Raw genomic sequence first — 15,412 nt, 5'->3', positions numbered from 1 at the left:
CCTGTACCATCTACTTTACAGTATGGGGATTATCTCAATTACACATATTTCTGTATGAGATACCAATCGCACTGCAATTAGAATAAGTAAAGCTTATCTTTCTTTTAACCCTTAGAAATTAGTTTAGTTACATTTACTGACACACTGCAGCGGTTATATAACACACATTATCTGTATGCTTTTCTGAAATGGCCATACACCCAGTTTCTAGCGTCTAAAATTTGAGTCCTTCCAGAGACGCTTCGGTACAAGTTTTTTTATATAATAATGTGTTGGATTTTTCTGTATTACTCATAGAGAGTTAATTTGGTTTTTATTAATTTTTAGGACTTTATTATCCCTTGTTAAAGAGTAATTATATAGCGATTTCTAGCAATATGTATAAGTACATTTTTTTAAGTGATGATTTAGATATACCCAACATTGGGGATTTTATATTTTATATTTTAAGAGTCTGTGTGATATTTTAACAATTGATTCATAGATATATGTTAATATAGCATTTGACTAGCTATTGGCTACTATAAGCTTGAAACTGAATCAATGTGTGTAGTGTGAGTAGGTGTGCCCGATCTGGTAGTTACTCGCTATTTAACAATTATTTCATCACATATTAGAACATCAGCGATTTTAAGCTTTTTACGGCTAAAGATTACACTACAGATTGTTATCAAATACAATGGTATGTTTTAATAACAGTAACGTTAGCGGTTAATAACACCCCTCTTACGTATCCATGAAGGTGTGTATCAGTTCAAGCACCTTATTGGTTAGATGACGCTATTGTAACTCCCAGTATCTAGACACACCTACACGCATGCGCGGTGTGCACTTGAGGACGCCGTACTGATTGTTATAAGTTCGTGGTTTTTATGTGTTTTATTATACACTTATGCACCTGAGGAAACGGTCACGTACAGACCGAGAAACGTTGTGCCATTAAAGTCTTATACATTTTAAGATTGCAGCCACGAACTTTCTTTTTTACCTTTGGTAAAGTTTCATTTTGCCAAAGTTTTATTTTGCCATCTCATTACCACTCCTAATTTGCCTTGCGGTCTAAAATCCTCTTTGGAGATTACGGATCAGAACTGATACATTCAGAATCGAGTGGATCTTCAGTCAGTTCCCTTGCAACACTGACTGCAACTGAGACCACCAGCATAGCGGAGACCACCAGCGTAGCTACCTCGATTGGCAGTGACGAGCGGTTCTTACTACCACAGTGGAGTGGGAGTTAGCTGGACGACTCTGAGGGTCCAGGATGCACTTGTGACACTTTTCAAGTGTCTTTTATCTTGTGAGTATATGATTTCACTTGCACTGCGTGTTCCTTATCATTGGTAATCGCACTATGTTGGCGCCTTCTTTTATCTCCTTATCTATTTAGTATCTACCCCTGGGTTACCAACAGGGATCGTTTGAAGAAGTGCTTGCCTCCTGTGATTTGGACATTACATCCACTACAATTATAATCACAAGAAATTTATTTTTGGGACGTTAATATTACAACATTGTGTCTAATATACGACCATTGCTTTGCTTGTTATGCTAGTACCCCTTTTATGATAAGGGTTATATTGTCAAAATCACATTTACATACTAACGATCACTGTTATTTTGAGTTTCTGGCCTAGGAATCACTTTATTTTGTTTTATTTAATATTCCTTAAACTATCACTATTTAGATCATTTATATACATTATATATTTATATTTATAGTGTTAGCTACCATCAGACCACTGGCGCACTAATTATATATTTTTATATTTTTTGATCAGACTGGACAATTGTAACTACAGACGCCAGCCTTCTAGGTTGGGGCGCTGTCTGGAATTCCCTGAAGGCTCAGGGATCATGGACTCAAGAGGAGAGTCTCCTTCCAATAAACATTCTGGAATTGAGAGCAGTTCTCAATGCCCTTCTGGCTTGGCCTCAGTTAGCAACTCTGAGGTTTATCAGGTTTCAGTCGGACAACATCACGACTGTGGCTTACATCAACCATCAGGGAGGGACAAGAAGTTCCTTAGCGATGATGGAAGTATCAAAGATAATTCGCTGGGCAGAGTCTCACTCTTGCCACCTGTCAGCGATCCACATCCCAGGAGTGGACAACTGGGAGGCGGATTTCCTAAGTCGCCAGACTTTTCATCCCCGGGAGTGGGAACTTCATCCGGAGGTCTTTGCCCAAATACTTCGTCGTTGGGGCAAACCAGATATGGATCTCATGACGTCTCGCCGGAACGCCAAGCTTCCTCGTTACGGGTCCAGGGACCCGGGAGCGGTCCTGATAGATGCCTTGACAGCACCTTGGACCTTCAGGATGGCTTATGTGTTTCCACCCTTCCCGATGCTTCCTCGTTTGATTGCCAGGATCAAACAGGAGAAAGCATCAGTGATTCTAATAGCGCCTGCGTGGCCACGCAGGACCTGGTATGCAGATCTAGTGGACATGTCATCCTGTCCACCTTGGTCTCTGCCTCTGAGACAGGACCTTCTAATTCAGGGTCCTTTCAAACATCAAAATCTAATTTCTCTGAAGCTGACTGCATGGAAATTGAACGCTTAATTTTATCAAAGCGTGGATTTTCGGAGCCAGTAATTGATACCTTAATACAGGCTAGGAAACCTGTTACCAGGAAAATTTACCATAAAATATGGCGTAAATACTTACACTGGTGCGAATCCAAGGGTTACTCATGGAGTAAGGTTAGGATTCCTAGGATATTGTCTTTTGTACAAGAAGGTTTAGAAAAGGGTTTATCTGCTAGTTCGTTAAAGGGACAGATCTCAGCTCTGTCCATCCTTTTACACAAGCGTCTGTCAGAAGTTCCAGACGTTCAGGCTTTTTGTCAGGCTTTGGCCAGGATTAAGCCTGTGTTTAAATCTGTTGCTCCGCCGTGGAGCTTAAACTTAGTTCTTAACGTTTTACAGGGTGTTCCGTTTGAACCCCTTCACTCCATTGATATCAAGCTGTTATCTTGGAAAGTTCTGTTTTTAATGGCTATTTCCTCGGCTCGTAGAGTCTCTGAATTATCAGCCTTACATTGTGATTCTCCGTATCTGATTTTTCATTCAGATAAGGTAGTTCTGCGTACTAAACCTGGGTTCTTACCTAAGGTAGTCACTAACAAGAATATCAATCAAGAGATTGTTGTTCCATCATTGTGTCCTAACCCTTCTTCAAAGAAGGAACGACTTCTGCACAATCTAGATGTAGTCCGTGCCCTGAAATTTTATTTACAGGCAACTAAAGATTTTCGACAAACTTCTTCCCTGTTTGTCGTTTATTCTGGACAGAGGAGAGGTCAAAAAGCATCTGCTACCTCTCTATCCTTTTGGCTTTGTAGCATAATACGCTTAGCCTATGAGACTGCTGGACAGCAACCTCCTGAAAGGATTACAGCTCATTCTACTAGAGCTGTGGCTTCCACTTGGGCCTTTAAGAACGAGGCCTCTGTTGAACAGATTTGCAAGGCTGCAACTTGGTCTTCTCTTCATACTTTTTCCAAATTTTACAAATTTGACACTTTTGCTTCTTCGGAGGCTGTTTTTGGGAGAAAGGTTCTTCAGGCAGTGGTTCCTTCCGTATAGAGATCCTGCCTGTCCCTCCCGTCATCTGTGTACTTAGCTTTGGTATTGGTATCCCATAAGTAATGATGACCCGTGGACTGACTACACTTAACAGGAGAAAACATAATTTATGCTTACCTGATAAATTCCTTTCTCCTGTAGTGTAGTCAGTCCACGGCCCGCCCTGTTTTTTAAGGCAGGTCTAAATTTTTTAATTATACTCCAGTCACCACTGCACCCTATAGTTTCTCCTTTCTCGTTTGGTTCTTGGTCGAATGACTGGGTGTGACGTAGAGGGGAGGAGCTATATAGCAGCTCTGCTTGGGTGATCCTCTTGCACTTCCTGTTGGGGAGGAGTTAATATCCCATAAGTAATGATGACCCGTGGACTGACTACACTACAGGAGAAAGGAATTTATCAGGTAAGCATAAATTATGTTTCTTCGATTAGTTATTTTGCCTTAAAGGACCAGTAAACACAGTAGATTTGCATAATCAACAAATGCCTGATAACAAGACAATACAATAGCATTTAGGGGGTTAGTTATCAAGCCCTTTTGGCAGGCTTTGCCTGCCTACGACTGCAGGTTCTCGCAAGAGATCCTGCATGCCATATTTAACAAGCAGCGGTCATCAAACCGCTGTTTCCCTACACTTTCGCCGCCTCTCAGGTGGCGAATTTCAATCTCCACCGTCTAGTCCGACCAGGGAGATTGACAGCTCCTGCCCGTGCGTGATTGGCTGTGCGCGGGCAGGAGGTGGAATTGGACGCGAGCCCCAAATAGTGCTCCTGTGCAATGCTGAATTCCGCCAGGGGAGTTCAACCCGCCAGAGGCGAGCTGCAGCGGACAGGGGCGCATATGTGTGCCCCTGTCCGTCTCAGCTTGATAAATCGCCCCCTTAGTCTGAACTTAAAATGAGTAGTAGATTTTTATTTTTTTTATTTTTTTCTGACAATTTAAAAAAAAAAAGTATTTTCACTCAGGGGGAGTGGAAAGACATTTTTTTTTTTTAATTTGTCATAAAAAAACAACAGTTTATATCCCTTTTAAAGGGACACTCAAGTCAAATCCTAAACTTTCATGATTCCGATAGCGCAGCAATTTTAAACAACTTTCCAATTTACTTCCATTAACAAAATGAGCACAGTCTTTTTATATTTAAACTTTGAGTCTCCAGCTCCTACTGAGCATGTGCAAGAATTCACTGAATAAACATAAGCCAATCACAATGCATACACACATGTGACAGCAATCAGCCAATCACAAATGCATACATTTATTCTGTGAATTCTTGCACCTGCTCAGTAGGAGCTGGAGACTCAAAGTTTAAATATAAAAAGACTGTGCACATTTTGTTAATGGAAGTAAATTGTAAAGTTGTTTAAAATTGCTGCTCTATCCGAATCATGAAAGTTTAGATTTGACTTGTGTCCCTTTAAAGGGATATAACTTTTTTTTTTTTTAATGTGCATATAGCAATTAAACACTACATTGCACATATATAAAAACCCAAAATGTTTTGAAATTTTATATATTTAAATTTTTCAGAGTTAAAGTGATGGTAAGCATTGATTATTTATGATTAGAATTATGGTTAGAATATTTACTACTTTTTTTTTTTTTTTTTTTTTTTTTTGCGCTTTGAAATTTTCGCATAGCACTTGTTTGCTCCGCCCTCTCATTTTTTCCCAAAGCACTGAAGTAACATGTATTGTGGTCCCAATAGGGATTACAAATAGCACATGTGCAAGGCTGTCAATGACATATGTCAAAGAAAACATTGAATCACAAGATTGTTTACTTAGTTTGTAGTGCAGAGATTATTGCACTATAAAGCGCATGTGTATACTGCTCACATAGAAGTAACCCTGTCAGATGACTCGCTTACTGATTGGATGCGCCTGAAAGTAAAAAATGTGACCATGGGGGGCCGGAGTGGGCTCGCAATCAAGCGATAAATAAAAGTTACAATTGTGCAATATTTTCAAAATACATTATAAAGCGAAAATTTGTATGAGTTTATTGGAGACCCTTTTTCAAATGCAGTAAATAGATAATTGGTCAAATCCATTCCAATTGAAAGGGAGATGAGACAACTTACTGGAAGCGATGGTACAACGTACTTATAACAAGACACAATCTGTTCACCTACTCTGTCAGAAATTGTAAAATGCACATTTCCCATGAATTACTGTTTCTTCTAAAACCACTGTTGTCAGTTAGTGCAGCATCTTATTTGTCACACAAGAAAATCGTTCCACTTATTTTTCTTCCAGCATCACAAACGGACTATAAAACCAAGCCCCACACACACCCATCTTACTCTACATTACTCATGAATATATGATGCAGTCAGTCTCTTTCTCCATGTGCAAATCTCAAACCTTTTTTTTCCTTAATATCACACAGTTGTGTAAAACTACATCTCTGAGCTCAAGCTCTGTACTGTGCAACTTTTATTGTTGGGCTCTATAACAGCTTAGCCTTTTTTGGGAGTTGCTTACTGACAGCACTTGTTACATAAAGTGAATAGATGAGGATGCAGTACTACTGTAATCATAAGAGAAAACACTGCAAACTGCTATGGTATTCTCTGCTTATATCTCTCCTTCACGCCACTTGTATATCAGAATGCTTTTAAATGCTGTAGGCCAGGTGCTGAATCCAAACATAGCATTTTATGTTTAGGGGACAACTAAACCCACCTAAAATGGCAGAGAACTCACAGCTCTTAAAGGGACAGTCAACACCATAATTGTTATTGTTTAAAAAGATAGATAACGCCTTTACTATCAATTCCCCAGCTTTGCACAAGCAACATTGTTATATTAATATACTTATAACATTAAACCTCTTTCTGCCTGTTTCTAAGCCGCTACACACAGCCTCTTATCACATGTATTTTTTTTTATTTGCTTTTCACAACAGGAGACTGCTAGTTCATGTGGGCCATATAGATAGCATTGTGCTCACGCCCATGGAGTTATTTGAGTAATTGGCTAAAATGCAAGTCAATCGATAATAAATAGCCATGTGATTAGGGTGCTGTCTGTTGAGGCTTAGATACAAGGTAACCACAGAGGTAAAAAGTATATTAATACTGCTAATACAGTTGGCTGTGCAAAACTGGGGAATGGGTAATAAAGGGATTATCTTTTTTACATTTTTGTATTAGACTGTCCCTTTTAAATACAATAAAAATATATCTATCTCTGTGGTTTATCAATTGTTTAGAGGCTAAAACAAAATGTTGCATACTCTTAAAAACTTGATAAAAGAACCCCCACAAATATAACGCTTCCCTTAGTGTACTATATGTTATCATTTGGTCTAGTTTCCTGCTGTGTTTTTACATCTCATTTGTTTCATAACAGCTTTCATTTGTTTGTTTCAATTGTTTGTTTTTGAGGAAAATACGCCCTTTTGCTATGTTGTAATTAGCCATTTATATTTGATTCAACAGACTTTGCTACATGAGATGATTCATGCACTTTTGTTCGTCACCCACAATAATAAAGACCATGACTCGCATGGCCCAGAATTTTGCAAGCACATGAAACGTATTAACGACATGACTGGTTCCAAAATTTCGGTGAGTTTTATTTTATTTATTTTTTCCTTTCATCATCTTGGCAAATTTGTCAATATATATTTTGATTAAAACTTTTGTTCTACTTCATAACCATGTAGCTTATAGCAGGACTCAACAAACCTAGGTGCCTGTGAGCCACTGGCTCCTAGAATTTCTTTTTTAAGACACGATGAGTCCACGGATCATCTTAATTACTAATGGGATATTCACCTCCTGGTCAGCAGGAGGAGGCAAAGAGCACCACAGCAGAGCTGTTAAATAGCTCCTCCCTTCCCTCCCACTCCAGTCATTCTCTTTGTCTACGTTAGTGATAGGAAGAGGTAAAGTGAGGTGTTAGATTAGATTCTTCAATCAAGAGTTTATTATTTTTTAAGTAGTGCCAGAGTGTGCTACTTTGTTCTAGGGTGTAGCCGTAGTCCATACTGGTCTCTACAGGAGAGCTTTGGTGGCTTTAGAGCAATGTGAACTTGTGGGACATAATTCTCACTGCGCCTCCCATAATTTCATTGAAGCCCCTATCCTTTAGTCTGAGATAGTTGGTCACTCAACATTTCTATTTCCTCCGGTCGATGTGAGGGACAGGTCCTCTCAAACCTGAGAGCTGCCTTTACTGCAAGGCTGAAGACAAGGTAAGTGCTACCTGATTTTCTGGGGATAAGGACTCAGAAATTTTTAACAGCACTCATCATACACATAAGGGACCGTCAATCTAGCATACCTGTTTCCTCCGTTTGCTCTTCTTCCCCATGGACCAAGAAAACTTGCAAGATGTCACCTGTGCTTTATGTTTTGATGCTAATGTGGAACCACCAATCCCTTTTTGTCCTTCATGTATTCAAAGGACTGCGAGTTATAGGGATATTTTTTCAGAGCCTGTCTCCAAGGCAGGTGTTGTCCAGGAATCTAATGTTGAAGGTCAATTTATGCCGCAGCTTTCTCTCCAAACGTCCCAAATTTTACCGCCCTCACAAACAGTGCCCTGCGGTTCCGCTATAGTCCCTGCAGGGATTTCATTACAAGACATAGCTTCTCTTATGTCTTCAACTATTTCTGATGCCTTGTCTGCCTTTCCAATGTTACAGAATAAGCGCAAGAGAAAGACCAGACATTCAGTAAGCGAGGTATCGGACGCCATTGTCACAATTTCAGACGTATCCTCTCAACAACCTGAAGAGGAGGGTGCTGCAGTAGCTTCTGAAGAAGAAATTTCAGATTCAGAGGGTTTATTACCCCTGACAGACTCGGAGGTGGTATCTTTCAGATTTAAATTAGAACACCTTTGTCTACTTCTTAGGGAGGTTTTGATTACTTTGGACGATAGTGACTCCACAGTGGTGGTTGTCCCTCAACAGTCTAGTAAACTGGACAGATATTTTGAGGTTCCTTCCTATACAGATGTATTTCCAGTTCCTAAAAGAGCTACTGAAATCATTACTAAGGAGTGGGAGAGACCGGGCATCCCCTTTTTCTCCCCCTCCCATTTTTAAGAAATTTTTTCCAATAGCTGATACTGTTAAGGAGGCTTGGCAAACGGTTCCTAAGGTGGAAGGAGCAGTTTATACCCTTGCTAAAAGAACTACTATTCCTATAGAAGATAGTTGTGCTTTCTAATTGCTAGAATCAAGCAGGAAAGGTCCTCTGTGATTCTCATAGCACCGGCCTGGCCTCGCAGGATTTGGTATACAGATCTGGTGGAGATGACATCTCTACCACCTTCGAGACTTCCGTTGCGGAAAGACCTTCTGATTCAGGGGCCCTTCCTTCACCCAAAGTAGTTTCTCTGAAGCTGACTGCTTGGAGATTGAACGCTTAATGTTATCCAAGCGGGGGTTTTCGGATTTGGTCATAGAGACCATGATTCAAGCTTGTAAACCTGTAACTAGAAGAATTTACCATAAGATTTGGCGTAAATATCTTTACTGGTGTGAATCCAAGGGCTACTCATGGAGTAGAGTTATGATTCCTACGATTTTTATCTTTTCTCCAAGAGGGTTTGGAGAAAGGTTTATCGACAAGTTCCCTAAAGGGTCAAATCTCTGCATGATCTGTTTTGTTGCACAAACGTCTGGCAGATGTTCCAGATGTGCAATCTTTTTGTCAGGCCTGTGTTCAAACCAGTTACTCCTCCCTGGAGTCTTAATTTAGTTCTCAATGTTCTTCAAGGGGCATTCCTTATATATCAAGTTATTATCTTGGAAGGTTTTATTTCTGATGGCTATTTCTTCTGCTTGGAGAGTGTCAGAACTCTCGGCTTTTCAGTACGAGTCTCCTTATCTTATTTTCCATGCAGATAAGGTTGTTTTCGGAACATTAATCAGGAGATCGTTGTTCCTTCCTTGTGTCCTAATCCTCCTCGTATTGTATTGGGTACTTGTAAAGCGCGGCTAATCACTCGTAAGGGTCTCAAGGCGCTGCTCATTTTATCGACCTCGGAAGGATGAAAGGCTGAGTGGACCTCGCCGGGGATCGAACCTGCAAACCTTGGGTTGCTACAGAGCTCAGCCACAGTGCCTTAGCATGCTGAGCTATCTGTCCGGGTTCCTCCTAAGGAAAGACTTTTGCACAATTTAGACGTGGTCCGTGCTTTAAAGTTTTACCTTCAGGCAACTAAGAACTTTCGTCAGTCTTCTCTGTGTTTTTCTCAGGGAAACGTAAGGGACAGAAAGCTTTGGCTACTTCTTTCTTTCTGGCTGAAGAACATCATACATTTTGCTTATGAGACTGCTGGACAGCAGCCTCCTGAGAGAGTTACAGCTCATTCCACGAGAGCTGTTGCTTCCTCATGGGCATTCAAAAATGAAGCTTCTGTGGAACAGATTTGCAAGGCTGCAATTTGGTCCCCTCTTCACACTTTTTCAAAGTTCTACAATTTTGATACTTTTGCCTCTGCGGAGGCAGCTTTTGGGAGAGAGGTTCTTCAAGCAGTGGTGCCTTCCGTTTAGGTTCCCTGTCTTGTCCCTCCCGTATCATCTGTGTACTCTAGCTTGGGTATTGTATCCCATTAGTAATTATGATAATCCGTGGACTCATCGTGTCTTAGAAAAGAAAATTTATGCTTACCTGATAAATTTATTTTTTGACACGATAAGTCCACGGCCCGCCCTGTTTTTTTACAGACAGGTTATGGGTTTTTTGTAAACTTCAGTCACCTCTGCACCTTGGCTTTTCCTTTCTCTTCCTAACTTCGGTTGAATGACTGGAGTGGGAGGGAAGGGAGGGGCTATTTAACAGCTCTGCTGTGGTGCTCTTTGCCGCCTCCTGCTGACCCAGGATGTGAATATCCCATTTAGTAATTAAGATGATCCGTGGACTCAAAAAATAAATAAATTTATCAGGTAAGCATACATTTTCTTTTTACTCCTGGCTCCTAACTTTTTGGGTTATAGATCTATATACAGATACCACTGTCTGCTCCTAAAAGTATGTGTGGTTACTAAATATACTTACTGGCTCCTAAATTTTAATTAGATTTGTTGACCCCCGCCTTATAGTCTTCATAATACTAAATGGTAGCAAACTTGAAACTTGCATTCGGTAATTGATAGACATTTAGTTGCACATTTACCCAAGTAAGGCTAAATAGAATATTGGAAACCTTATGAATTAACCTGATTTTTTTTGTTTTTGTTTTGAACCCAAGTAGAATATCTGTATATAAATGTTGAGTATCAGCCAAGGGACTACAGCTGGAATACCTAAGGGAGGGGGGGAAGTAAGTTTCTATGTAGTTTTCTAATAGCTACAAAGACATATGTTACTATCCATCTCTCCCTGGATATGTCCAAGTCACCTACGGATGACATAGTAGCTAATCATTTCTATATTAAACAAAATCTTGTTTTAACTGAAATGTAAATCTAAGTTTGCAGTTATTACTTTCATGACTAATGGGACTCCAGCAGGCTGACACTGCTGCATTGATGAGCTATTTACTCGTCCTGGTTCCCACTGTTTTTCTACTGTTCCTGGGTCCTTGCATTGTCAATGGGAAGCTGGTGTTCTGATGATTTCCCCCCCCCCCCCCCCCACACACACTTCCTGAGTCCCTGCAGTGATGGAGTGCCGTCACCCTGTTCCCATTTCCTGGTTCCCGTTAGAGCCAGTTTGCTAAGGACCCAACAATCAGTTTTTTTTATATTCCCAAGCTTCTGCATTGTCTGTTCTGGGGTCCTGAAAATATTCTACACCTCTGCCCTTTTTTCCTCTGGACAAGAACATAAAACCCAAAACATTTCTTTCATGATTAAGATAGCATACAATTCTAAACAACCTTCCACTTTACTTCTATTACAATTTGCTTAATTCTCTTGGTATCATTTGTTGAAGGAGCAGCAATGCACTACTGGAAGCTAGCTAAGAACATTTGGGTAAGCAAATGGCAGAAGGCATATATGTGCAGCCACCAATCAGCAGCTGGCTCCCAGTAGTGCACTACTGCTCCTGTGCCTGTCTACCTATGCTTTTCAATAAAGGATACCAAGAGAATAAAGCAAATTAGAGTATAGAAGTACATTTGAAAATTGTTTAAAATTGCATGTTCTAACTCATGAATTTAATATTGACTGTACTGTCCCGATAAGTCCCTCTGACATATCAGGGTTTGTTTCATAGCTATGGTTTAAATAAGATGTTACACAGAAAAGAGAAGTTGCATGAATTCCCAGCTTTGCTACTGGTAAGCATTTTTCAAAGTATTGTGCATTATCATATTTTTAATCTGCCTTTATGAGAAGTTTTGGTTAGGTGTTCTAACTAAAATATTTTGGATTTGCATTTAAAAGTTGGAAGATTGACCATATTTCATTACCATTTAAGCCCAGGTGCGTGGTCCTAACACTACTTAACTCTGCCTTTATGGGCTGTAACATTTCTGCTTTACATATGTTTTAGGACCAGTCAATATTGGGGCACCTTGTAAATAGGTAATTTTTTAGCAGTATTTCAAAATATGTTTATTTGTATGTGGAAGTGCCCCAAAAGCTGTAAAAAATGTTTTCATTTCCTGAGAGAACTTGAACTGTAGAATTCATAAACCTAACACTGCTACCTTCTACATAGTTATTGGTCACTGTAGTAACCTTATAACTTTTGCTAGCTGTCCTCAGCGGAGGAGAAGGAAGGCCTTTTTAAAAGGGTATATTCCTGAACTGCAAAACAATTTAAAATTTTGCTAACAAAATTAGTTTAGCTGTATAGAAAAAAATTGTATCAGATGTTTTGCAATGTAGTGCTTAAATGGACACTGAACCCAAATTTGTTCTTTCGTGATTCAGAACATGCAACTTTCTAATTTACTCCTATTATGTTTTCTTCGTTCTCTTGCTATCTTTGAAAAAGAAGGCATAAGCTTTTTTTTTTTTTTTTTGGTTCAGCCTCTGGACAGCGCTTTTTTATTGGTGGATGAATTTATCCACCAATCAGCAAGGACAACCCAGGTTGTTCACCAAAAATGGGCTGGCATCTAAACTTACATTCTTGCATTTCAAATAAAGATACCAAGAGAATGAAGAAAATTTGATAATAGGAGTAAATTAGAAAGTTGCTTAAAATTGCATGCGCTATCTGAATCACGAAAGAAAAAAATATTGGGTTCAGTGTCTCTTTAAAGGGAATGGAAACCACCCACATTTTCTTTCCTGATTTTGTATAGAGCACAATCATAATAGACTTTCCAGTTTACTTCTATTATCAAATTTGCGTCATTCTCTTGTTATCCTTTGCTGAAGGAACAGCATTGCACTACTAGCAGCTAGCTGAACACATCTAGTTAACCAATCACAAGAGAGAAATGTGTGCAGGCACCAATCAGCAGCTATCTCCCACTAGTGTAGAATATATGTATTCTTTTTCTACAAGTGATATCAAGAGAACGAAGCACATTTGAAAATAGAAGTGAATTTAAGTGTCTTAAATATACACACTATCTGAATCATGCAAGTTTAATTTTGGCTTTCCTGTCCCTTTTAATTTACCCTTTTTTTTAAATAGCTCCTCCCTTCCCTCCCACTCCAGTCATTCTCTTTGCCTATGTTATTGAGTGGAAGAGATAAAGTGAGGTGTTAGATTAGATTCTTCTATCAAGAGTTTATTTTAAAAGTAGTGCCAGAGTGTGCTGCTTTGTTCTAGGGTGTAGCCGTAGTCCATATCAGTCTCTTCAGTAGAGCATTGGTGGCTTTAGAGCAATGGGAACTTGTGGGACATAATTCTCACTGCGCCACCCATGATTTACTTGCTGCCCTTATCTTTTAGTCTGAAAGATGCATTGAGATTTTTGATATCCTCAAGTCGATGTGAGGGAGAGGACCTCTCAAGCCTGAGAGCTGCCTTACTGCCAGGCAGAAGTCAAGGTAAGTGCTACCTTTAATTTCTGGGGAAAATAACTCAGAAGTTTTCAATACAAAATAGCACACATTTCATTATAAAGGGCTTTTTTTTTTGAGAGAGAGAATAAGTTCTTTATGTGGGGACATAATACCTTTTATTTAATATAGGAAAGGTTTCTGAGCAGTGTATTGGACCAGGGCACTGGGGCTGGAGGAAGTAAAATATTTAACTGAGTTGCAATCGTATTTTAACTGGCTCCAGTGGTTTCACAGTAATTGAGGTTTAGTTGGTTAGGTCACGCCCACGATGGGCGGTCATTCCGGTTTTGGCGCCATTCCATGACGCAAGTCAGGGATAGTGCACTCAGTGGATTGACCAGTCTTTGCTAGAGTTGAATGAGGAGAATTCTTGCGTTTCTAGTGCAGACACTTTTTTTTTTTTTTTTTTTTTTTTTTTTTCTGGTAATCAGTTGCCTCATTTGTTAGTCATAACGGCAGAGTGAAGAAAGGGACTCAATAAGACCGTTGTGGACCTTGACGATCTTTGGTCAGATAGGAGCACTTCAGCAGAGTGCTGAGGTGCAGAGGATATTTGACTTTAACAAAACTGTCATTTTCAGCAAGAATTAAAATAACTGTTTAAAATTTAAAGGGACAGTAACGTTTTTTTATGTGTTTTGCACAAATAAATTTGATTTTTATTGTTTAATAAATTGCGTATAAACATGGACAAGAAGACTTGCAAGATGTCGCCTGTGTTTTATATTTTGACGCTAAAGGACTTTAAGTTTTAGGGATAAGATATTTTCTGAGCCAGTCTCCTCTAAGGCAGATGTTGTCCTGGAGTACAGTGTTGAAGGTCAATTTGTGCCGCAGCTTTCTCCACAAATGTCCCAAATTTTACCGCCCACACAAGCAGTGCCCTGCGCTTCCACTATACTCCCTTCGGGGATTTCATTACAAGACATAGCTTATCTTATGTCTTCAACTATTTCTGATGCCCTGTCTGCTTTTCCAACGTTGCAGGGCAAACGTAAGGTTTTTTTCCTCTGACGGACTCGGAGTTTGTAACCTTTAGGTTTAAGCTAGAACACCTCCGCCTGTTGCTTATGGAGGTTTAGTTACCTTAGACTGTGATTCCACAGTAGTCTAGTAAACTGGACAAATATTTCGAAACTCCTTCTTACTCAGACGTATTTCCTGTTCCAAAGCGAGCTTCAGAGATCGTTACTAAAGAATGTGAGAGACCAGGTATTCCCTTTTCTCTCTCACCTATCTTTAAGAAGATGTTTCCCATAGCTGATGCCTTCAAGGAGGCTTGGCAGACTGTTCCTAAAGTGGAAGGGCCTGTTTCCACCTTGGCCAAGAGAACTACTATTTCAATAGAGGACAGTTCTTCTTTCAAAGATCCTATGGATAAGAAGTTAGAGGGTCTACTTAAAAAGATTTTGTTTACCAGGGTCTGCTATTGCAGCCTGTGGCGTGCATTGCTACCGTCACGGGTGCGGCAGCATACTGGTTTGATGCTCTGAGTCTCTCAGGACCGAATCTCCCTTGGAGGAGATCCAAGACATGATAAAAGCTCTGAAGCTAGCTAATTCCTTCATTACAGATGCTTCTCTTCAAATCATCAAACTGGCAGCTAAAAGTTCAGGTTTCTCTGTCCTAGCCCGCAGAGCCCTATGGTTAAAACCTTGGTCTGCGGACGTGTCATCTAAGCTTCTAGCGATTCCTTACAAGGAGAAGACCTTGTTTGGCCCTTGCTTGACGGAAATTATTTCTTATATATCGGGAGACAAGGGTCATCTACTCCCTCAGGATAAGCGAAACAAGCAAAAGGGACGACAGAATAATTTTGTTCCTTTCAAAATTTTCAAGGGCAAGCTTGCATGGAGACCCAACCAGTCTTGGAACAAGGCCAA

At 39.9% G+C, this 15,412-nt stretch overlaps 1 protein-coding gene across 1 annotated transcript in view; it reads left to right on the top strand.

Moving 5' to 3' along the window:
* SPRTN (SprT-like N-terminal domain) overlaps positions 1-15,412 on the top strand; it is a 66,872-nt gene that overhangs the window by 26,642 nt on the left and 24,818 nt on the right. Inside the window, exon 3 of the mRNA XM_053711004.1 lies at positions 7,039-7,167. Within this exon, the coding sequence (XP_053566979.1) occupies positions 7,039-7,167 (129 nt within the window). The remainder of the gene's footprint in view (positions 1-7,038; positions 7,168-15,412) is intronic.

Source organism: Bombina bombina, chromosome 4 (assembly GCF_027579735.1).
Source record: "Bombina bombina isolate aBomBom1 chromosome 4, aBomBom1.pri, whole genome shotgun sequence".
In the NCBI taxonomy this organism is placed as follows: Eukaryota; Metazoa; Chordata; class Amphibia; order Anura; family Bombinatoridae; genus Bombina; species Bombina bombina.
The sequence above is the reverse complement of the archived record's forward strand: the minus strand, read 5'-3'. Positions and strand labels throughout refer to the sequence as shown.